Source organism: Crocodylus siamensis, chromosome 9 (genome assembly GCF_052110815.1).
Source record: "Crocodylus siamensis isolate JL-2025a chromosome 9, ASM5211081v1, whole genome shotgun sequence".
In the NCBI taxonomy this organism is placed as follows: Eukaryota; Metazoa; Chordata; order Crocodylia; family Crocodylidae; genus Crocodylus; species Crocodylus siamensis.
Genome location: NC_143403.1, coordinates 44,007,678 through 44,032,077, shown reverse-complemented (window position 1 = coordinate 44,032,077; position 24,400 = coordinate 44,007,678). Strand labels below are relative to the sequence as shown.

Genomic DNA, 24,400 nt, shown 5'->3' with positions numbered 1-24,400 from the left:
TGTTGATGAAAGAATTCTGGCTACAGATGGCAGGGACTGACAGTGCAAGCCTAGAGCTTGCCATGGGGCAAGGCACAGCAGAAACAGGGCACAGGCCCAAAGTCCACCATGAGACAAGGCATAGTAGAGACTGACGGCAGAAGCCCAGAACGTGTGACATACTGGCTCCCTAGAGAGCTCAACTAGGGAACAGAAGCCCTATGATATTTGGTATTGCTTCACAGGGATTTTTATTCTTCATTTTAGTTTTCTTCTATCATTCTCTTTCAAATGTATCCTCATTAATTCCCTCAAATTTCTTCTAACGGCTATGGGAATGGAACGGAGGAACTCAGTGGAATACACTCACCTGACTGGGGAATGGCAAGAGGGGGCCATGGTCTAGAGTTGGTCTTCGATCTGTTATCCATTGCTGAGGAAGGAACTTTATGCACCTTCTTTTTCTTCTTCTTTTGCTGCTGCAGAAACAAGAAGCTCATGTGAAGAGATATCCCCTTTTTGACCCTAAGATGCTGTACTGACAGCTTTTGTAACTATAATCTCTGTTTAACTTTATTTTTGAAGTTAGGTTTATGCGTGAACAACATGACTGATTTTATTTTAGACTTCAGAACTGTCTCAGTACAGGCAGTGGTACAGAATACGCATAATGTGAAAAGTAGGGACTAGACAGCATGCAATGTGTGAATGGTGAAGAGTTCAAGGAAACATGGAGAAGTAGAATGTGCACACATTGTGTTTATGGGGAAAGAGTAGATGAGATCAGTGGATGAATGTGTTTTTACTGGGGCTGTCAAACGATTAAAAATGTGATAGTGATTAGTTGCACAATTTAAAAAATTAGTTGCAGTAAATCACAATTTTAATCTCACAGCTAAACTCAAAATTATGCACAGAAAAATTCAATTTTGTAAAATTATGCAGGTACTTTGTACGGTTGGGCATAGGCGTGGGGGGAATTTGTGAAGGTGTGGCAGGGTTGTGTGTCTGGCAGGGATCCCACACACTCTGGCATGATGTAGAGTACTGTGGGTCAGGAGGGGCAGCAGCAGGGCTGAGGGAGGCAGTGGCTTGAGAGTGAGGGGCAGGACACAACCATATCACTGCCCCCCACAATCATATTATGCCCCCCACCCCCACTCGGGTTTCCTTTTTTTGAACCTAGAAATATGGTAACCCTACAGGAATCCAATCCAGCTGCATGTAGAGCAGCGCCCAGCTGGTATGTCTGTGGACAGGAAGGGGCGGTAGAGGAGGGAATGCAGCAGGGGGGAGCAGATCAAGGCCTTCATGCGAAGGGAAGGAATGGGGCAGGGGCTAGGGTGAATGGGGCCCCAGGGCCATGGGCGGCTTGTCCAGGGGCATGGGTGGGCGTGGCTCCCCACGACTGCGCACACCCCCAGAGATGGTGGATTCGTGCATGGGGCAGAGGCAGGCTGCAGACTGGGGGTTCTGCACCCTGTTGAATTTGTCCCCAGGAGCCATGCAACACCATGTTGTGCCTCCCGCCCCCTGGCAGGCAGGGGATATAGGGCACAGCCAACACATGACTCCCAGGTTAAAGGTAGCACGGTGCAGAGCCCTAGTCTGCAGCAGGCATCCCACCTCCACCCCGTGCAGATATCTGGTGGGCATCTACCCCCAGTGCCTCCCATGGAGATGCACACAGTGGCAGGGAGCCACACCCATGGACAAACTGCCTGTGGCTCCATGACCCATCCCAGCCCCAGGGCCCCATTCACCCCAACCCCTGTCACTGTCTCACTCCCTCCCTCACTATGGGGCTCTTAGTCTAACCCCTGCCCCACTCCACAGACTTACCTGCTGGGCATTACTCTACACAGTGCCGGGTTGCATTCCTGGCTGCCTGCAAGGTGGGGCTGCTTGTGTGAGTGAGCCCCTCCCCCCCGCCTTCTGGCTGCAGCAGCCCAGAAGTTGCCCTGTGGTCTTCTGCACTGCCACCACTGCTCTGCTGAGCAGCCATGATGTGGCAGAGCAGAGCCTGGGTGCCGGCTTCAAAACCATGTGCACAATTAACTAACTAAAAAAATTAATGCAAGTACCAATTAATGCATTAATCATGCAAGTTAATGGTGATTAACTGACAGCCCTAGCTTTTACATTCAAACTTGAAGAGGGAACTAGGAGAGAGACATATAGCACTACATATATCCAAGAGTACCACAAGTAAAGGGATCAGAATAGAGAGAGTTACTTTCTAATTAAATGTCTAAAATACAAAAACATTAAAACAGAAGTTTCTCTTGGATCAACAGACATAAAAATGCCTCTCATTAAATATCAATGAGAAACAGCTGGGTGTAAATCCTGAGACAAAGAAGAGAACATCATAATGTATTAGTAGAGGTGCACCAATACATCAGTCTGATAGCGGATCGGCACCGATATAAATACAATTTAATATATTGGAAATTGGCCATATAAGGCCGATAATTTGGCTGATAAATGGCCTGTGCACGCACGCAGCCGCAGTGCAGCACAGGCAGCAAGGAGCACAGCCTGGCAGCGTGGAAAGCTGCCTCCAGCTGGTAAGTCTGGTGTGGTGGAAGGGGAGGGAAGGGGTGTGGGGGGGCAGATCAAGGTCCCCGTGTGAAGAGATGTGTGGGGCTGGGGCAGGGGCTGCCCAGTGTGGGGCTGGGGTGGGGCAGGTGTGGGATAGAGCAGCGGCTCATTTGGGGGGAGGGGGGTAGCTCCAGCTGCCAGGCACCACTGGACCAGGAGCCGCTGGTCCACTGTTTCATCTGGTGCTCACCTGTGGCTACTGTTCCTTACAAATTCTTTCTATTTTACTGTGGAAACAAGCAGCGTTTGATGCCAATAACATGTAATATATTGTATTGAGTTAAGTGTGGAGTGAACTGGGGAGAGTGCATACGTGTTTTGTATGTTTGAGATGGGTTGAATTCTTGTGATAGGACAGTGAGACATAAGTATTGGGTTACTGTGCATATGTGTTGTTTGGGAAAGAGGGAAAATATACATTTGTGTTCCCATTTGCCCACAAGAGATAGGGAGTGTAGGTGACTGGAGAGAGAGAGAGAGTGTGTGTGTGTGTGTGTGTGTGTGTAAGATATAATGAAATAGCATTAACATAACTAGGTAGGTCTGTACCAAGGCTTCCCACTTACCTGCATGTGGACAGTGGACAGAGGAGCTGGGAGTTCAGAAGGAGAGTTGGGCTCAGGGTCTGGTCCATCATTGTGGGGACACAACTTTAAGAAGCTAAAATGCAGGAAGAATACATGAGATGTTTCTGCTCTCTTAGCCCCAGTTATCTCATTGGTTTTCACTTATTTTTGAATGACCTGTCTTTAACGTAGCTGGGTGAGCAGCAGCTCTTTCCTTGCAGAATGTGCCCAGAGGGGACTGTGGGACAACTTGTCTTCCATTCTGAGGGTACTTTTCTGTGGAACTGTGCAGTTAAACTGACTTTGGGCTCCAGGTTCCTGTGCACAGAGTTTTTAGAAGGTAGATCATTTTATGTGCTGAGTGTGAACAGACTACATGCTTTTTACATCCCATAGCTGTCAAGAGAAGGGAGAGCTCCTTCTAGGTCTGCCTTTGCTCTTGGATAGTTCACTTACATACTACTTCATTTTTTAGTATAGTGGGTATGTTTAGAATCCTGGAAGTCTTATATTGATCTAACAGAAGAATTCTATATTTGGCTTTGTTTGCCAGGAAGCCTAGTGTCAGAAGAGCTGCTAAGAAATATTGGCCTGCGTGCAGCACTGTGAAAACACAGCTATGTTGCTTCCAGTCTGGAGCTGGGGGGTGCAGAGTGCTGTGCCACATCTTGACAAAGGAAGTTTACGGTATGGCCACACCTTGAGTCTCCTAAGTAACTTTGTCTCAAGAGGGTCCAAGCAGGGAGTTTTGCTGGATGATTTCCTCCACAGCACACACCATACCTGTAAATCCCTGTATTGTTAGCTGTACTCACTCTCTCCCTGAGGTTACTGCTGAAGAATCCTCCACCTGAATCTCTGGGTCAGTGTAGCCAAGGTTAGCTGCATACAAATCCACCTCCTAAAAAGTAGGTGAATTTAAATTACCAAAACAATAAAGGTGTCCAAGTTAAGAATATACATTATCAAGATTCTAGGGGTTTCCCTCTCAGTCATTAGCCAGAAGGAAGGTTTTTGGCATGTGCAACTAAGCAGAAAACTATAACATATTAGAGGGGTCTGTTTAATGAGATGAAAGAGAATAAAGGCTGAGCCAGTCATAAATCCATAACGTGTGAAATACTGACTGAACCAAAAAAGATTGAGACTAGATTACAGACTAGTCACAAGGGTACTATAAATACCAGTTCAATTGAATTGGGACCGTATTAAAGAATCCCTCGAAATGGTTTTGCTAGCCCCAAACAGCTCACTTAGAGAAAAGGATTTACTAGAGCATTACATGAAAACACTTCTATTGATTCAGCACTGAGATAGCAAAGGAAAGCATTTACAATCTAGGAGTCAGAGTGAAGGCTGTCTCCGTTCCCTTGCATGAACATTGTCTGACACAGTCTAGCAACGTAACACTTGCTCTCAAACACTGCAGTATAGAATACATTATTGTCCTGGATGTACATGGCTCTACACATGTTCCTGAATTTTAAAATTACATAATGACATCTAGGTACAAAAAGGCTCAAGTCATAATTTTTTTTTTTAAATCCAAGTAACTAGATTAAAGAAAAGTCCCTTCTATCCTCCAAAAACGTGATCCTACAACTAAGATGGTGAGGGTACAAAGATGCAGGTTAAAAATACCCAGCAAAGAGGACAAATGGTACAGTACTGCCTTGGCTGAGACATCACAGTTCAGAACATTTTTTCCAGCCTATTTTAAACCAATGTAAATGCCAAGCCCGTTTTCTCCAAACCCAATTTATTTTTTAGTTTGAAGAACCCAAAATTACTAGTCACTTTGGAAACTCTTGACCTGAATGCTTAATGCCTTGGTATTGACTTATCTAACGATTAAATGCATGCCAAAAGCTGCAAAATTTTGGAGTTGTCAAATTTGCTAAAAAGCTCTTGTTTTAAATTTGATTGTGTTTTTAAAAGCACATCACTTAAGACTTATTGAATTCATTTTCTTCAATATTAGGATAAGTCTGAAGAAAAAATACTAGTACTTTTAAAGCTCTAGCTTCAGAAAGTACATCAAAACAGTTTTGAGAAATATGCAACTAATTGAGCATCTTATTCTGAGCAAGGTGCATGTGAAATCAACATCTGTAGTCTCCACAGATGCAATGTTTATGTTTCAGACATTTATCGCTGGTAACTCAAAGCCTGGTCTGAATCTGGGACTACTCAGTAATACCCTACCAATGCCTAGACAACCAGTGTGAAAACATTCAAAAGTGTCTTTCAATATGTGTGTTCAAATCCCGTACACCCAGGTCACAAAGGGAAAGCTACTGTATGAGCCAAATTCACCCCAAGTCAGGCATATGGCAGGTGATGACAAAATCATCTTGTGGATAAGAATAGCTGCTTTCAGAGGGATCTGAACAGGACAGTACAGTAGTCACTCTAGGGGACACAGGTACTGGGAGTGATCAGGGCTCTGTGTCTACAAATTGTAGTTTCTCAGTGCAGAATTCTACCCCATAATGGGCTATACTGCTAACAATTACTGCTTAGTAACAAAGTACAACAGAGATGAACATGCAATGTTTCTTTGACAGCTTTCAGTTTTTTTCTCCCCACTTTGTTTATTTCTCCTTCACCACTAGGCAATGTGTTCTGTTGTACAGACAGAGAAATGACACAATTGATTATGTATTGCATTAAGCAGCCTTGGAAAACACCCACTCTAATGTCCACAGAATGCAAACATGCAAATTAACTGCAATGCAGGCCTGGTGACACCAAGAAGGTTAATAATGCTTTCTGAGCAACCCTCTCCTAGAAAAGAAGAAAAACGAATCAATTTAATTTGCTTTAGCCTCGAAATAAATCATATATCACTGGAATGACTATGACGACACAATACAGTATATATCACAGCCACCTAGCAGAAACAGAGGGAAGCAGACCCGACAACTAATAAATAACACGTGCTGTCACTGCATTGCAAAATAAATGCCATGTTGAGCAGCACCTAATGGGATGCAGATCTTCAGTCTCCATTATTCTAGAACAGTGGTGGCCAAACTTTTTGGCAGGCGTGCCACAGGTTAAGCCCCACTCGAATGCTCCTGTAATCCTCATCCCCTCTCCAGTCTGCTGCTCTGCTCTTGGCCTCTTCCACAATCAGCTGCTGTGCCCCTGCCTGACTGGCCACTCTGCTCCCTGCTCCTTCCCTGATATACATGTCAAATACAGCAACTGCTGATACCGCTCCAATCTAAAATGGCAATATGAGTCTAAATCTTAAATTAACAAAAACAGCACATAAATACAAGAAAACCCAGTCTCTGTATCTGCAAAAATGCAGATATCAGTGCTTCATATAAACCAAAAATCTTAACCTGCAGCATGTAAGGCAATGGTATACTCTTTAGCATAGCACCCTAGCAACAGCCTTTGTTACATGCTCCACAATCAAGATCTATATGATGATCTGGTGCCTTAGTAGATCACATACTGAATATGAGTCTGCAGTGTGATGCAGCCACACAAAAGGCAAATGCACTTTTGGGATGCATCAATAGAAGCATTCGGTGCAAGATATAGGAGATGATAGTGCCTCTCTACTTGGCACAGGTTAGGCCTCATCCGGAGCATTGGGTGCAATTCTGGGCTCCACATTTTTAAAAGGACATGGAGAAGTTAGAGAGGGTCCAGAGGTGAGCAACAAAGATGATAAATGGCTTGGAAAGCAAGTCAGATGAGGAGAGGCTGAAGGAGCAAAGTATCTTCAGCTTGCATTAAGGCACTTAAGAGGGAACATGATAACAGCCTTCAGATACTTGAAGGGCTACCATAAAGAACAGGGAAAGCACCTTTTTTTCCTCTTGGAGAAGGAAGTAGGATGCAGACCCATGGACTGAAGTTGCAAAGTAGGTTTACACTGGATATTAGGAAAAATTTCTTCACCGTTAGTCTATTCCACTGCCTTGGTGTTCTATCTAGGGAAGTTGTGGATTCTCCATCACTGGAGGTGTTCAAGAAGAGGGTGGACAGCCACTAGTCGGAGACGATATAGGCGTACCGATGCCTACATTTTACTATGGGTATTTCCCATGTTTCCGTACTTTGCTAGTTGCCTCATTTCCCCCTCCCCCCGCCCCCTTTCTGCTACATGTGTTGGGATGCTTTTAAGCCTTCCTCAGAGGCATTGGATGCTGGCTGCAGCCAAGGCTGAGGATTGTGATTGGTGTGTGCAAATACTCCTGCTGGGACTTAAAGCCAGAAGCTCACAGCTAAAAGCCAGAGGATCCTGGCTTGCCCCCTGCTCAGAGTCAGACTTGTATTTGGGGTCAGGAAGGCATTTTACCCCCGGTCAGATTGGTGTGGAGTGTGGGAATTTTTGCTTTCCTCTCCAACGTGGGGCATGGCTCTCAACCTGCGATCTCTTGACTATATATTAACAGCCTTTTACAGAAGTAGGATTTTGGCTACTGTGGTTCCCCTGCTTTACCTGTGGCAGGTTAGGGTGTTATGTCTTGTGTTGTGTCCAAGTTGACAGTAGTTTTACAAACAGTTTAGATTATGGATTTGTATAGGATAGTCTGGATAGGAATGATCCTGCCTCAGGCAAAGGGGTTAGAATAGATGATCTGCAGGGGTCCCTTCCAATCCTACTTCTTTATGACTATATGACACCTGTTTGAAGATGGAGAAACATCTGTGTAGTAGTTAGGCCACAAGCTTGACTTCAAATGGATGAACAAAGTGTGATATATATTTGTATGAAAGAGGAAAGTCAGTTCCTAAACAATAACTTTCCCATAATTATTTGTATAAGATGGTTTCACATATTTAAGGCCTGTTTTTTTCTGGTGTTTTAACAGCATCATTCATAAACCTCCTGGACTATGCAAAAAACTTTCAACAAATGCATACTGTGAGGAAGATAAATCAATAGAAATGCATGCGGTTACCATTTATTAGAACAATTAAAATACCAGTTATAGAAATTGAACAAATTATTGATGTTTCTATGAAATACAAACATGTATTTATTCAAAGGGAATTCATTTCCTTCTAAAGACTTGAATTTTTAAAATAATCCAAACGTCTCTTCTCTTTTTCTTTCCATTTAGCTAATTTCCAACATACATCCCCCAGGTGTTACCTGTCAGCTCTGTGTTCCTGTCAGCTCTGTGTTCCTGTGGGAGCCCTAGCACCCAGCTTGTTGGATTTACAAAGGACTTTTTCTATTCCTGCACCCCCTCTCCCCCCTCCTCCCCCCACACACATACCTCATCTAACCAGAACTAAGCAGACGAAAAGTTTAATAGGCATATCAGGCTATACAGTCCCCGGTCCCAGTATGGGAGGCCTATTTAAACTTGATTGACTAAAATTCAGTTGCTGGGTTAGGGAATGCTGGGGCAAGAGACCAAGTCAGAGGGGGTATGGGCAACACTTGACCAATGGTTAAGGGTTCATCACAACGTCCAGCCCATTGGAGACCTGACCACAAATGTTGTCATACCTTTCCCGGGATGACTAGGAAGTCCTCCCCACAAAATTCATGAACACTCCAAGTAATCCCCTTAAGTATGTTAAAAGACTACAGTAAGATCTGAAAGTAATCTAAGCTGAGGCTTATTCACAACAGGTAAAATACAAAACACTGATGCTGACTTCACAGTGTAAGCGTAGCTAGGCCATCTGAAAAGAAACAATGTGGTATCCCTTCCAGTACATCTTCTATACTCATAATAATTTCAAGCTGACTCCTAGGTGTCTGGTTACTCCTTAAAATGTTATGTTTTTCCTGGTTGTTAATCAGTTTCTTGAGATGCTCCAAACTAGATAACCCCTTGTTACTGAAAAAGGTAATTCATTTAAATTTAAACTGTTTATATAACAGGATTTTCCCTGTCAATTACGGCTTGGGACACCCTTGATTTACACAATTAAAAGAATGCTTTGAAAAGGCTAGACTAAGGGTATAAGAAAGCTGTGAAGCAGCAAAGAGTGCGCTTCAAAAAGGAGACACCTCTCTGACACCATCCGTTGTTGTTCTCGAGAAGCTGGGATAAAAAGATCTCTCTTTTGGGTTGCCTGTTTAACCTTCAACGATCGTGTTAGGAACTGTGCCGGTCAACAAAACACCCAAGTGCCTTGGGACGGTGAGATCCCAGCTCTTGCTCTCTCTTTCTCTTTCTCCCTCTTTTTCTCTCTCTCGTTCTTTTTCTCTTTAGGCATAGCTTTCTGAACCTGAACTTTATAAGTTAAGCTTGAGTTAGGTTTCCCCAAATACTCAATTAAACCAAGGTAATATTGTAATTGTTTTTGTTTGTTTTCCCTTGCATGTCTGTTACTACTAGAACCATCATAAATTCCATATATTTAGCAATAAATAACTTTTATAGTCAAACTGGTGGTAACCAGGTGAATTTTTCCTTTTCTACTTCCCCTTCCCCACTTGCTCTGCAGCAATGCTTCTTTTACCTAAGCCAAAGATCCCTGTAAAGCCCAAAAAGACTGTGGGGTCCGTTCATCAAGAAGCTACTAGTACTAGGACAGTTAGGGAAAAAGATTGGGACGTGGTGAGTTTGAGACATATAAGGGGATCAGCTTGTATAGGCTGATTGACCCAGTTTGGCTCAGACGTGCCCTAATGAACTGAATGCTGGCCCATGAAGGTGTCAGCTGGACACCAAGCCAGATTCAGAAGTATTCTGTTTACCTGTGTGCTTGTATCTGACTGCATTTTAACGTTACCTTAATGAACTGATTCCTGGCATATGAGGATGTAAGCCTGTACACGCTGATCAACCTGGCTGGGTCAGGCGTGCCGTGTGTGTGTGTGTGCGTGTGTTTGACTGATTTAGTGGCTGGAGGAACCCAGCCCCATTGAAATTGAGTCCTGCATCACTGGGGGTGAGGACTTGCAGAAGGGAGAGATACAGCTCCATATAAAAACACAAATAATACAAGGAGCACAGGAGCTAGGGGAGCTACGGATTTCTAGGTTCACATCAAAATTTTAAAAAGACAAGTTACCTCCGTTCTGTTTGTTCGTGTTTGTCTATGATTGCTATTTGGGGAACAAGAATCTGGTGGGTCAGCATTTCACGTAACAGTGTTACAAAGCATCTTAGCTTTTACTGCTCTGCAAGGTACTGTCTGGAGCACTAAAATGCAAAAATTCTTTCCTCTTTTTTTTACAGGTTGATACATGTGCTTCAAATGCATGATGTTCACACACAATTTTGAGTAGGGAATAAGCATGCACTTGCAGAATGTGGGAACACCTGCTAATGGGGAGATTCAATGCACATGTACATACACACCCCTCCTGTGTATTCAGATAGATTCTCTCAATGTCAACTCAAATCTGATAAATATCAGACTGATTACAACTGCAGCTCTGTTAAGCTTGTAATGGTCATACCAAGAAAAGTTTGAGGAGGGGAAGTGCTAAAGCACTCTGTTATGTGCTCAAATTTAGAAATCTTTAGAGGGAATAAAGAAGTATCCATGGAAAGCTGAAGACTGCATATTATGCAGCACAACATTAGTTCTGCATAATTAGTTAGTATAAAATAGGCCCTGAAAATCATAAACAATCCCACACACAGCAGTAGAGGAATAACAGTCAAATGTCTTCAAACATACATTTTACATTAGCATTGGAGGCAAGTCATGTAATTAATATTTTATGAAACATCAAACTGATAATGCAGCTGCAAGGGCCTAGTCAAAACACAAGAAACCTCTCAATTCTTAACACAATTTGTGGCATATGGGGTCAGTATCCCAATGCATGATAACCCCACCACATAGGCTATGAAACTCTCCAAAATGTCTCTCCCCACCTTTAGGCCTAGTCTACAATACAAGTTTGCTGACAGAACTCCAGTGCACTCGCACTGAAGCCCCCTGTAATAGCAGAACGCTCCTTTCTGCTAGTAGTTACACCACTTCTGCCAAGCAAAGCAAAGCTTTGCCACCATCCAGACTCATGCACAGGTAGACATTCCTCAAATTCTGCTGATTGCTGCAGTACCTTCAGCACAGTCATCTCCCCTGGATGCCCTTCACACTCTGGCAACACAGTTGCTGAAGCCACCTGGAGCAACCAGAAGTACGCAGGTGCAGCTGCTTGGTCACAGCAACTACCTTTTACCACCAAAATTTCTGGATGCTGAGGCAAGTGAGTATAGACAGGGCCTTGTTCTCCAATTCCAGATTTCAGTTAAAAGCTGTAAGGCTGGCTAGCTATTCTTGGAATATTATTTACACTCCTTTATTTTACCTAAATGGTAAAATTGTTATTTGGTTTTTAACAAGTTGATTTCCCGTGGCCTGTCTGCTCCTGGACCCTGTCACAGCTCTGTCACTGCTGCTCCCTTACAAACTGTAGCAATCTTGCCTTCAGCATCTGCTTAACAATCTGATCAGAGATTCTGAGCACATGGAAAGGCATCAAACCAGACTGCAGAAGACCAGAGCCTTTGTCTGAAGGAAAGGCTAAAAGCGCAAGCAGTACCTGACTGGGTCTCACTTGAGGAGGACAAGACTCTAGTTGTTTGTTGGCCTCTTTCATCTCTTGTGGGGGACGCTGCTGCATGATGTACTCATAGGTAGTCAGTTTGCTCCACACTGGGAGGAAAGAAGAAGGGATTTCAGTGTGTGGAACTCTGCTTGCTTTCTCGTTAGAGAACATTATGGTCACTGCACAAGAATATCTCAAACAATTAAGTTAGTAATAACTGTATTAAAAACCACCTCAAAGCATTAAAAAGCACTGTTGAGTAAAAGGGGTGTAGGTTGTAGCTGTGTTGGTCTAAGGACATAAGCAGATAAGGTTCTGTGGGTGAATCTGATATCTTTTATTAGACCAACTTAAATAGTTGGGAAAACAAATTTTAAGCAAGCTTTCGGGTTTAAAAACCCTTCATCAGGCTGAGGAAGTTTCTGCAGTTGGTGTGTGCTCTTCCTGGATGAAATAAAAGTTATCAGATTCACCCAAACAACCTTGTCTGTTAAGTAAAAGACAAATATATCTTTCTGGCCATGTATTAACTCACGTTGTACTTTCATAATCACAGCATTTTCATATAATACAACACATCATCATATCATTTTTTTCTAAAATCTTAGGTATACTGGTCATGTCTTACATGCATAAGTAATTAGTGTACACCAGAAAAAGGTGGGAAATCTCTTATGTTCCAGATGTCCAGGGAATAAAGTATGCCTTTTTAACACCTCATTAAAATAGACAAGAATAAAATTTTCAAAATATACCTGTAAGGGCCAGATCCAAAACAGGACCTAAGTCCCACTTTAGGCAACTCAGTCCATGCTCAAAACCCTTGCTGATGCCCAACCATAGAAGTGAAAAAAAAAGGTCACAGGTTCCTCAGGCTTTGATCTTATCATTTTCTAGGTGGTAAGAGTAGTATCTTAGCCTTGACAGTGGAAGCATCTACACATGCCCCCCACGGTGCAGTTATAGCTAGCCCAGCAGATGAGGACGTTTGCATTCATTTTCTTTAAGGGGTTCTTATAGCACAGTATATAGCAGTGGCAGATGCTTTTGTTTAAAACAGTGGTGGGGAGAGCTGCCACCCTCATTTATACATGTCCCTAGTAGATAGAGTACTTGCCCAGGATGTGAAAAACACAGGGTTCACATCCCTGCTTTACCTGGGGGGATCCAAACTTATATTTCTTATCTTTTAGGAGTCTGTAGCCTGCAGGTTGCAACACTCTCTTTGAGTGGGTCACTTCTACTCCCAACCAATTGAAACTATGCAGACTCTTGTGGTTCTACGAGTCCCTTTCAGTCCTGTGTATTTAAGAATTATTGGGTGCCTGTACGTGAGCTGGGAACTGCTCTAATGTGCTGTGAATCAGAGTGCATCGGAGCAGAATTCATTAATTGAATCTGCTGGAGTTTTAGATAAAGTGTCCCTGCCACCATTTTGAAGCACAGGGGTGCTGTTACACAGGATGCTCCAGGCACTTTAATTAGATCAGCTTTCGCAGCCACTCTGATTACAGCCCCCCCCCCCGCCAGTACATGTGAAAATGCCTATTGAGCCACAAAGAATGAGAATGACTCTGTAGCCCTGTGGTAAAGGCATGCCCTAGAAAGGAGGAATTCAAGGTTTAAGTCCCTACTCCCAGGACAGTTTCTAAATAATTTTAGTCTATTTGAGAATTATACAATGATATAACTAAAGAGTAATATATATGTTCCATCTTGACTCAAGCCTTTCCTGATGTCCAAGTATTTAACTGTACAGCCACTGGGTTCTTTCAACAGAGTACATTTCTTTAACACTTACCAACTAAGTTTAAAAAAAAGAAAACAGTCCGTAAACTGGAATTATTCAGGCAGACAACAGAGGAACTAAACCCTTGTAAAGCACACACAAAAAACAATGCTCTTGCAAAGGCCTGTTTCAGTTACTGTATTTCCTGATCAATGCAGATTATTTCTTTTTAATGTTTATCACTGGCGTCAGAGTATCAGAGGAAAGCGGTCTTAAAGAACCATACCTCAATGACTGCATGTCTTCTACTGTTCAAACATTTATGCACTGGGCACAAACATGGTTATAATAGCAGGAAAGAGAGAATTAACCTGAAATGTGGAGCTATACATCAAAGCCTATTCCATTTTCAGTGGTAGTAGGGAGCTGATAAAAATATTACAGTCACTGTGAAAAAAATAACTGCATTTCCATAAATCATGATATTTAAATCCTTTTAACTTGGCCGAATCCAAATAATTTTTCAGTGTGATCCTCACAAGTACTGATCTCCAAATAAGGACTATTAGAGGATTATTATTAGAGATGGTTATATATATCCTAAGAGTTACTATTTGTGTAAAAAACTGAGGAATTATATTTTTTTAACACAGAGCCTTTGCTCAAGCAATGTTCACCCTGATAATTTCAGATTAAATTAACTGAAAACAGTCAGAATGAAAACAATTTATCAACCTTTGCTAATTCCAGCTGTGATAAAAATACTTTGCTCTTATATATCTCATATATTAAACTATTTTATAGTATAGATTGTAATTGCTAAGACAAGGACTGTCACCAAGCTTACCTTGGGTCCAATCCAACTTGGTATCTTTAGGTTGTACTGTAATATAACAACAATAAGCCTCTTTCCTGTCCACAGATGCCAGTGATAAACACAGTTTAACTTAGCTCAAATATTTCTTTAAGGGACAAAAAAGAATATTAATGATTTGGCAGGTGATAATTCCCTTTCATACAAAAGGCAGCACATCTTCAGTCCTAAGAAAGGGCAACACTTTGTGGAAATTGTGTGTACTAAATTTTAATACAGGTTCTAATCATAAGAAAAACTTCCAGGTGCAGCCAAAGCATTTATTTAGCCTTTTATCTTTTCCTGAATTAGTCCTTCTGTTCTAGGTGCTAGCAGTATTCCAGTACTGGCACTCTCATCTTTCCTTCCAGTGTCAGTCTTCTCCCTGCTGCTGGAAAGTGCTAGCCTACATTAGTAGGGACTAAGAACAAGAAATCAGAAAATATTTCATTGTCATCTGTACTTTTAAACATGGATTCCCCCCCCCCGACTTATGCAGCAACTGGCGATCCTATTAAAAAAAACCTTCTGTTGCATTTCTAGCCATTTCTTCCTCTAAATAGATCAAATGCCACTTTGTGCAAATACAGTGTAATTTTCAGAATGGGACTGAAATAAAAATATGGGGCTCCCTAGTGAGAAAACTGGATAAATGAAAAAAAATGATTAGTGCAGTTTTATTTTTACAAAAGCCTCACATAATTATATTAATTAGGGAACTCCAAAATGTTTAACAGGTTAGTTAAGAAGTTTAGTTTATTGCCTTCACCAGTCTTAAATTCAAGAAGCCATCACCTGATCATAAGGACTCACTGGTCTATCCTGTTTCACAGTGTGGTTCTGGAAAGGTAAGTGCTGTTTTTGCAGCAGAATTCAACTGCTCTCAGGCCTGAACAGAGGAAGCATTAGTATCCTTGGTGGATGATCTCCAGGGACTTGGGTTTTCCGTTTGCTATAGAAAAACATGGATTTTCTCCATTAAAGGAGAAAAATGTAAACCACAGGTTTCCCCTTGCAGCTGGCAGAGTTCCAGCCTGCAAGAAGCTGCTTGGGGCTGTGGGGAGGAGACACAGGGGGCACCATGTGCATGTGTCCACAGGCACACATGCATGTGGCCAGCAACACAACCAGGAAGCAGTGGAGGGCAGCTCCCCCAGCTGCCTACAGGTAAGTCTGGTGGAGAGGGGGCACAGGTGACATGGAAGGTAGACTGAAGTGTCCATGGTGAGGGAGGGTGTGGAACAGCATTGGCAGCTGGGGCTGAGGCTGCAGGTGCTGCCCAACCAGTGTGGGAATGCATGGCTGTGGGGATGGCAGAGAGCAGACAGAGGCATGCATGACAGTGGGGGAGAATGGGGTGGCTGGATCCTCACTGCTGCATGCACTCCCAGGAAGGGGAACATATGGGGTATGTGCCCCTAGATTTGTGCATGGGGCAGGGGAGGATGTGGGCTACCCACTGGGGGCTTAGAGCTCTCCACCCTCCTACCCTCCCCCCAGGAACCTCTGTGGCCTGGTAGGTAAGACCCAGAGCAGAAAGGCAAAAGAGACCGGAGAGGCTTAGTGCCACCACCACTGCCAGGACCTGTGCCAGCAGTGCTGCTTTGGTGAGGCATCCCCTGCCCATCCAACAGAAGTGGGGGATATAACTCCATGTTGCTGCCCCTGCTGCTGCTGAGTGGGGCATGTAGACACATCTACATCGCCATGATGGCTCAGCTGGTATGTGGGTCATGGCAGCAGCAGCATAAAGCCTCTCCACTGGATCCCACTTGCTGGACTGTGGAGGCCCCCAGGGGGAGGGCAGCAGGGCAGGGACCCCTAAGCCCCTTAGCATGCAGCTACATCCTCCCCCCCCCACACAGGCTTTGCTTGCCTATGCCAGCTGCATGTGGGGAGCTCTGCACATTGCTCTGGCCACAGCAGCCATTGGGTCCCATAGCTCTAGCAGCTGGGGGCCCTCTTTAGCAGGGCTGAGGGTGGGGGGCAGGGGGCTGCTGGTCAGAAGTGAAGGGCACAAGCAGGGCTGAGGGGGTGGGGGGTTGTGGGTCAGGAGTGAGGGCAGTGGCAAGGTCAGGGGGCTGTGAGCTTAGAGTGAAGGGCACCAGCAGGGCCAGGGGGCTGTAGGTCAGGAGTGAGGAGCACTGGCCAGGCCAGGGGGCTGTGGGTTGGGAGTGAGGGGCACTGACCAGGCCAGGGTGCTGTGGGTCAGGGGTGACAGGCACCAGCAGGGCCAGTGGAGGCTGTGACTTGGTAATAAGTAGCAATGGCACGGACAGGGGCAGGGTGCCGGTATGTCAAGGCTGCTCAGCACTACAAAGCAGCAGGGTGGACAGCCAGCTAGACCCACATCCTGGTGAGCGAAGGGGGTAAAAGCAGCTCTAATTTTCTATGATAAAAAAAACTAAAATCAAACGCCAAAATATATAGGTATTTAGAATTTATTTTATTATAATCACTGAGGTCCTGGTAGGCTTCCAAATTACCTTAAAATTGTAAAAATCTCAGTAAAACGTTGCATTCAACTGACACATATATATAGTGGCGTTTCATTTTAATTGTGGAAAAACATGGATTTGGGGGGGTTTAATTAGCGAATTTTGGATTTTATTAGAGAATCTGGGATTTTTAATCAGAAAAAAACAAGATCCTTGGTTATCTCTGTGATAAACAAGTCAGGTGCCTATGCAGGTTTAATGAAACTGATCATTAGTCTTGGATACCACTAACTTCAAATGCTGCTTACCCACCTGTGAGACCTGGCCTGCATGGGAGACTAATTTTCAGTAGCTTCATTCTCTCCTTTCTAGCTGTCTCTACATGTTCATTAATGCACCATAATTACAGCACATTAACTGTAATACCTGTAATAACAGGTGCTAACTTAATGCATTGTAATCAATGCTACTGTGCATTAGGGCTGATGAACACTTTTTAGGTGTCACTTAATACCCATTAGACTAATCAATCTAATGTGCATTGGCATGGTTTTTACCAGCTGTACTAATGCTCAGTAGAATTAGTTCAATGGGCATCAAGTGATACGTATAGATACGCCCTCTAAGAGAGAAAAATGCCTCTGCTCATGCATTTAAGATAGGTAAATGATAATCCATAAAGCAGAGGTTCTCAAAAGCTTTTTCTTATTGCATACTCCCTTTCAGATTTACCAGCTGCCCAAGAATCTCTACCAGCATATGTTTTATATTTTAACCCCCTTAAATGCCAATTATTATTATAATGACAATTAAATCTGCCATTACACAATTTCTCCTACATACCCCCCAGAGATGTCTTGCGTATCCCCAGGGGTACATGTAGCATAGTTTGGGAACCCCTGAGAAAAGCCAGCCATATAGAAAGCATGGCATAAACAGGCTAAAAGGTTTGGACTGCAAAGAATTCTACAGATGAAGAACTAATTTGGGTCTCACTGGGCAGATCTACACATGCACTTTGATATGCAGTAGTCTATTCTATGAATTAAACCAGTGTGTCAAAAACCTTGCTAATACTCTAATGCACAGAATACGCTACTGTGCATTAAGCGTCACCTAAAAAGCATCCACCTGCACTACTGCACATTAGTGCAGCCTAATGCTCATTTATGTAGTATCTCATACTGGAGGTATTTACTGCACATTGGAGTGTGGCAGTTACCGCGTTTCAGCAGCCTCCTGTGTCTTGTGTATCAGCATCTCCACAGTTAAAAATGGCAGTGGAGCACTTGAACTAAACATCTTCAAACAAGCTTTAGTTGAAGTGCCCTGTTGCCATTTTTAAGTGTGAGGATGCTGATGCATGAGACAGAGAGGTACTTTGATTAGAGTGGCTACATGTAAAACTGCTTAGAAGTACTAAATTTAATGCACATTTGTAAGAGCACATTAAGGCATGTGTAGATGCTCCCAGAGACAGGGTAAACATTACTTTAAAATCCTTCAGGGAGAAGGGAACAACAGATGCATCATCACAAATGACAGCATTTGCTAACTTTTATACTGGATAATCTTTATACTGTATTAACCTGTATACTGCTGCTTTATTTGTTGTGTTACAGGTGAAAAGCCAATGAGTGTAGAACGATACAAAGTAGAAAGAATGGAATGTGAGAAGAATACAATACCTACTAAGATAAATGTGAAAGATCAACAGATGACCTAACAGGAGCACAGTTGGCAGGCCCAGAAGAATGAGAATCCCAGTTAGGACCAAAATGGTGGAAGCTTGCGTCTTAATTGGAGCCACAGGAAGAAACACAAACCAAATGTCAGTGTCGTTTTTTAAAACTGAAAGAGAAAAATACAACAGAAACAGCATAAATCAGAAAACTAGACTGAGCAAGGCACAGGGATGGGGAGCAAGGGTGTAAGGCCAGAGAAAAAGGTGCATGGAGGAAAGGAAACAGTGGCAGGGAACTAAGACAGGAAGTAAGGAAGGGAGTGAACACAAAGGAAGAGAAGTAATAGAGATTGTCCAGATATTAAACTCCTCTTGTTAATAAAAAAAGTAGTTACAAATATTCCAAGTTCAATAAAGCCAGTGAAAGCTCCAATGTTTTTGATTCCTAAAGATCTTTTGGAATCTTCAGATTGCCTGAGAGTCTTGTTAGAGAATGAGCTCAGTGAACTCTGCAGAAAATCATGCCAGCCCACTTAGGCTACAGAACTGCCTGTAGTAGAATAACACTGAGGGGTAATGAAAAGAAATGAGGATTTCTCCCAAACATGAGGCCTCAGAGGAGTCTAAACCTCAACAATCTTGGGATTATGGCTAATCTACAGATCAGAAGCAGCTCTCAATTGAAATCGATTAAATACCTTCAAAGTGCTGGTTGGTGCGCAGCAACATGGGGTTAATGAAGATCTCCACAAAGATGTAGAAGGCAATGAGCAGCAGAAGAATAAGACCCAAGATAGCAGACACCACACTGTTCAAGAAGAGCCTGCCAAGGAAGTATACAAGCTCTCAGTCCCACCAGAACAAAATGAAAAACCCACTCTCTCAATAAACACCTGGAGACTTTAAATTGTGGCCTTTTAAGTCAACACTGTAAGAAAACTAATTTGGAACTGATCTATGACTATTTTTTGTTGCACCAGTGATTTTTTTTGTCATGTGATGCAGCAAAGGGTAAGGGCATCTATTTGCTCTGCATTTGTGCTGCCCTAAAAAAATTTTCACCCTAAATTTCAAAGTAAAATGGACGGGTATTGCTGTTCAGACTAAGGTCTGAGAAAGGTTGACAGGTTGCTTTTCCTGGGTGGTTTTGTACTATTGTCAGGCTCAGACGCTTACCAATAGTTCCTCTTCCCTACACAGTTGTTCAGCCATTTGCAATGGTGATCAAAGCCACACACACACTTGTTGCAGGTTCCACAGTGTTTTGATTTGGAGCTCCTGTCAAAGAAAGGATCATGTTAATAATTCACATACCATCTAAGAGTGGCACCACATTAGAGACTTTTTTGATGAAAGAAATCTAAAGGGGTACAACTTTTGATACAGATGGTAGAGAGGCCAGTGAGGAGGGGAGCTCTTCTTGACTTGCTGCTCGCAAAAAGGAAGGAGTTGGTTGAGAGCATGAAGGTGGAAAGTAACCTGGGTGACAGTGGGTGTATTTGCAAGTGCATTTGATGTGGTCCTCCCAGGCAGGCATCTATTTGTACAGAGAAATAGGAACAGATTTACTGCTAATGGTAGCAAACTGCTTCCACTTCCTGGGGCCCTGCAATGGGCCCCTGCTGCCACCAGGGGGAGCTCTAGGCTCCCCCTGGGTGCTAGCCCACTGGCTAGCAGGAAGCACCAGGCCAGGAGACAGCCGTCTCCTGACCGGGGCTGGGATACTGAACCCTTCCTTACCCTGGGGGCTGCCTGCTGCAGACAAGCGTAACTGGACAGCAACTGCTTCAGTAAGTTGAAACTCAAAAAGGAATCCTACAAAAAACTGGCGCTTGGTCATATCACCAGGAATAGATATAAGAGTACCTGGAGAAAACTAGCAAGACCAAGGCATGATTTGAGATGCAACTGACAAGGGGACATAAAAGGCAATAAAAAAAGGATTCTTTGAGTATCCTAAGAGTAAGAGGGATGCCAAAGAAACGGTAGGTCTCTTACAGAATGTAGACAGCAATTTAGTTCTGGATGATCCAGAGAAGGCTGAAGTATTTAATGCCTTTTTTACTTCAGGCTTCACAAATAAGAGCATTTACCAGATGAAAAGTGCAGTTGGTAGCAAAGATGGGGAAGGAATCAAACAGTCTAGAGTAATGGTAGAACAAATTAGGGAGTACTTAAAGAAGCCAGGTGTTTTCAAGTTGGCAGGACCATATGAGATGTACCTCAAGGTACTGAAGAAATTGGATGAGGTAATTTCAGAGCCATTGGTTATCCTCTTTGAGAACTCCTGGAGGTCAACTAAGGTCTTGGATGATTGGAAAAGGGCCAATATGTGCCCATCTTTAAGCAAAGGAAAGAGGAGGATCTGGGGAATTAAAAGACAGTTTAGACCTGGCTCCAGTGTGAGATGCACAGGCAGAAGGAAGCCTGTTGTGGCTCCATGAGCCCCAGGACCCCCAAGAGGACCCTGACCCTCAGTGCATCCAGGAGGTACGCAGGGCCCATGGTGGGTGGGAATAGTACAGCTGTGGGAGGCAGCTGAGAGAAGCCAAGGAGTGTCATGCCGCCCCCCCCCCCCCGGCTCCTGCTTGGCTGAGAGAGAAAGTGGGGAGCACTTACTTGTCCTCCTCTCTGGTAAGGCAAGATTCCCCACCATCTGAGAGCAGCACAGCGCCAGCAGCATGCCCTACTGCGCATGCGCAGAGTTTAAAAGAGCCCAATGGCAAAAGTTGCAGTTTGGACCTGGCTCCAGTGTGAGATGCACAGGCAGGGACATGAATGCCTTGTGCCTCCTGAGGCTGGGGGGGCACGGCGACTGCCCGCAGGCAGCGGTGGCAGGGGCATGGTGGCAGCAAGTGGGGACTGCCCGTAGGCGGCTGTGGTGATGTTGACGGCGAGGGTAGGCCAAGCGGGGATCGCCCACAGGTGGCTGCAGCAGTGTTGGTGGTGAGGGCTGGGGGTAGTGAGCACCAAATGGTGATCTGCAACCACCCACAGTCACAGCCAGTCATGGGCCCCGGAGAGAAAGGTGCATCAGTGAGGTGAACAGAAGACTCCGGCAATGGTGCCATTGTGAGGGGTTTGGCTTCATAGTTTCATAGTAGCTAGAGTCGGAAGGGACCTAGGTAGATCATCTAGTCCGACCCCCTGCCTTGGCAGGAAAGAGCACCGGGGTCAGATGACCCCGGCAAGGTGCTCATCTAACTTCCTTTTAAAAATCCCCAGGCTAGGAGCCTGCACCACTTCCCCTGGAAGCCGGTTCCAGGCCCTAGCCACCCTGACTGTGAAGTAGCGCCTCCTAATATCCAATCTAAACTTACCCTCCGCCAGCTTGTGACCGTTATTCCTGGTCACTCCTGGCAGCGCACGGGGGAACAGGGACTCCCCCAATACCTGCTGATCCCCCCTGACCAGTTTGTAGCAGGCCACAAGGTCCCCCCTTAACCTTCTCTTGTGGAGGCTAAACAGGTTCAGGTCCCGTAGCCTCTCCTCATAAGGCCTGCCCTGCTGACCCTTGATCATACGAGTGGCCCTTCTCTGAACTCTTTCCATATCGTCCACGTCCCTCTTGAAGTGTGGCGCCCAGAACTGGACGCAGTACTCCAGCTGCGGCCTGACCAGCGCCGCATAGAGGGGGAGGATCACCTCCCTGGACCTGCTCGAGATGCATCTGTGGATGCATGACAGGGTACGGTTGGCCTTCTTGACTGCCTCCCCACACTGCCGGCCCATGTTCATCATGGAGTCAATGACGACTCCAAGATCCTTTTCCGTCTCCGTGCTGGCAAGAGGGGAGTTCCCCAACCTGTAAGTGTGGTGCCGGTTCTTCCTCCCCATGTGCAACACCTTGCACTTATCAGTGTTAAACCCCATCCTATTCTCATCCGCCCACCGTTGCAACCTGTCAAGGTCAGTTGTAGCCTATTGCACCCTTCTAGTGCACCCACATCCCCCCACATCTTAGTGTCATCAGCAAACTTGAACAGGGTGCTTTCTACCCCCTCATCCAAGTCACTGATGAAGATGTTGAACAGTGCGGGCCCGAGGACCGAGCCCTGCGGAACCCCACTGCCCACGTCCTTCCAGGTCGAGAAGAACCCATCCACTACCACCCTCTGGGTGCGGCCCTCTAACCAGTTGGCGACCCATTTGACCGTGTGGGCATCGACACCACAGTCTCCCAGCTTTTTGATGAGGACAGGGTGAGAGACAGTGTCGAAAGCCTTCCGGAAGTCCAGAAAGACTACATCCACAGCAACCCCTGCGTCTAATGATTTGGTGACCTGATCGTAAAAGGCCACCAGGTTGGTCTGACAAGACCTGCCACTGATGAACCCATGTTGGTTGCCCCTGAGCATACATTCCCCCGCAAGGCCCTCCTGGATGTGTGCCAGGATAATTTTTTCAAAGAGCTTACCCGGGATTGAGGTAAGACTAACTGGCCTGTAATTTCCCGGGTCCGCTTTTTTTCCCTTTTTGAAGATAGGGACCACATTGGCCCTCTTCCAGTCCTCCGGCACCTCGCCAGAGCACCACGAGTGCTCATAGAGCCGCGCCAGGGGTCCCGCAATGACCTCGGCCAGTTCCTGTAGAACCCTAGGGTGAAGATCGTCCGGACCAGCGGACTTGAACACGTCCAGCCTCTCCAGAAGTACCCTAACTAACTCCTCGCTAACCCCTGGCCCAGGCGTGTCTCTCCCGGGGCCCGAGGGGGGCCCAGCAGGGAGGTGGCTGAACTGGTCCCTACTTAGGAAGACAGAGGCAAAGAAATCGTTAAATATGTTAGCTTTATCATCTGGCGTGATGACTAAGTTGCCCATCGTGTCCTGCAGGGGCCCCACATTACCCGGGACCCTCTTTTTACCCCCTATGTATTTGAAGAAGGACTTCTTATTGTCCTTAATCCGGGAAGCTAGTCCTAGCTCCATCTCTGCCTTGGCCCTCCTGACTGCCCCCCTACATCCTCGGGCGACTGTAACATAGTCCTTCTTGGTGATGACCCCATCTCTCCATTGGGTATATGCCTCCCTTTTAGCAAGGAGACATTCCCGGATGCTCTTAGTGAGCCATGGGGGTTTATGTGCCCTCCTGCTCCCTTTGACCCTTGTTGGGATTACCTCCCTTTGGGCATGGAGGATCGTCTCCTTAAGGAGCAATCACTCACCTTCGACATCTGATTCCCTTCCCCTCTGGGTCCTCAGCGCTTCCCCAACGATCCTCCTTAGCTTGTTGAAGTCAGCCCTCCTAAAGTCTAGGGCTGTTGCCTTGCTGCAGCCCTTTGCCACCTTACGCTGGATGGTGAATTCCAGCAAGCGATGATCACTGTCTCCCAGGTGGCCCATCACCCGCAGCCCCCTCACCAGGTCATCACCCGTGGCCAGCACCAGGTCCAACAAGGCGTCTCCCCTGGTGGGACTGAGCACCTCCTGGGTTAGATGGAGGTCCTGCACTCTGGCTAAGAACCGACGTGAGCGATCAGACTTGGCTGACTGCTCCTCCCAGCAGATGTCTGGGAAGTTCAGGTCCCCCATGATGACCACATCCTTAGCCCTCACTGCCTCTGTGAGCTGACCTAAGAATTCCTGGTCGAGCTCTTCTCCCTGGTTGGGAGGTCTATAGTAGACTCCCACCGTTAAGTCTCTCTCCCCTGGACTGCCTTTTACTCTAACCCAGAGCACCTCAGAGTGCCCCCCCTCTACCCCCTTGCTAATTAACGAGGAAGTATATTCCTCCTTGATGTAGAGTGCTACTCCTCCACCTTTCCTTCCTATCCTGTCCCTCCTGTACAGCCTATAGCCCTTGACACTCACCGCCCAGTCATGCGATGAGTCCCACCACGTTTCTGTGATCCCTACTATGTCAGGGCTGGTGACAGCTAGGAGGAGGGCGAGTTCCTCCTGCTTCTTCCCCATACTTCGAGCATTCGTGTAGAGGCATTTGAGGCCTCCAACGGTTGTGCCCACTTCTTTGACCAGAGTCCACGCTTCAGTGAGGGAAGTAGCAGATTGTTGGGAAGGGATGGCCTCCACCTCACCCAGAAAGGGAAG

General features: G+C 45.3%; 1 protein-coding gene across 8 annotated transcripts in view; it reads right to left on the bottom strand.

The window, feature by feature from the left end:
- The window catches only part of ZDHHC1 (zDHHC palmitoyltransferase 1), a 55,367-nt gene that overhangs the window by 4,939 nt on the left and 26,028 nt on the right, over window positions 1–24,400 (bottom strand). For 6 of the 8 annotated variants that reach the window (XM_090062837.1, XM_090062834.1, XM_090062835.1 and 3 more), the window contains 7 exons: window positions 19,530–19,631; window positions 19,052–19,176; window positions 18,362–18,520; window positions 11,644–11,756; window positions 3,965–4,050; window positions 3,150–3,243; window positions 350–458 (listed from right to left, as the gene is read on the bottom strand). In XM_090062837.1, coding sequence (XP_089918963.1) covers window positions 350–458; window positions 3,150–3,243; window positions 3,965–4,050; window positions 11,644–11,756; window positions 18,362–18,520; window positions 19,052–19,176; window positions 19,530–19,631 — 788 coding nt within the window. The remainder of the gene's footprint in view (window positions 1–349; window positions 459–3,149; window positions 3,244–3,964; window positions 4,051–11,643; window positions 11,757–18,361; window positions 18,521–19,051; window positions 19,177–19,529; window positions 19,632–24,400) is intronic. The other 2 variants (XM_090062836.1, XM_090062838.1) reach the window with 2 other exon arrangements.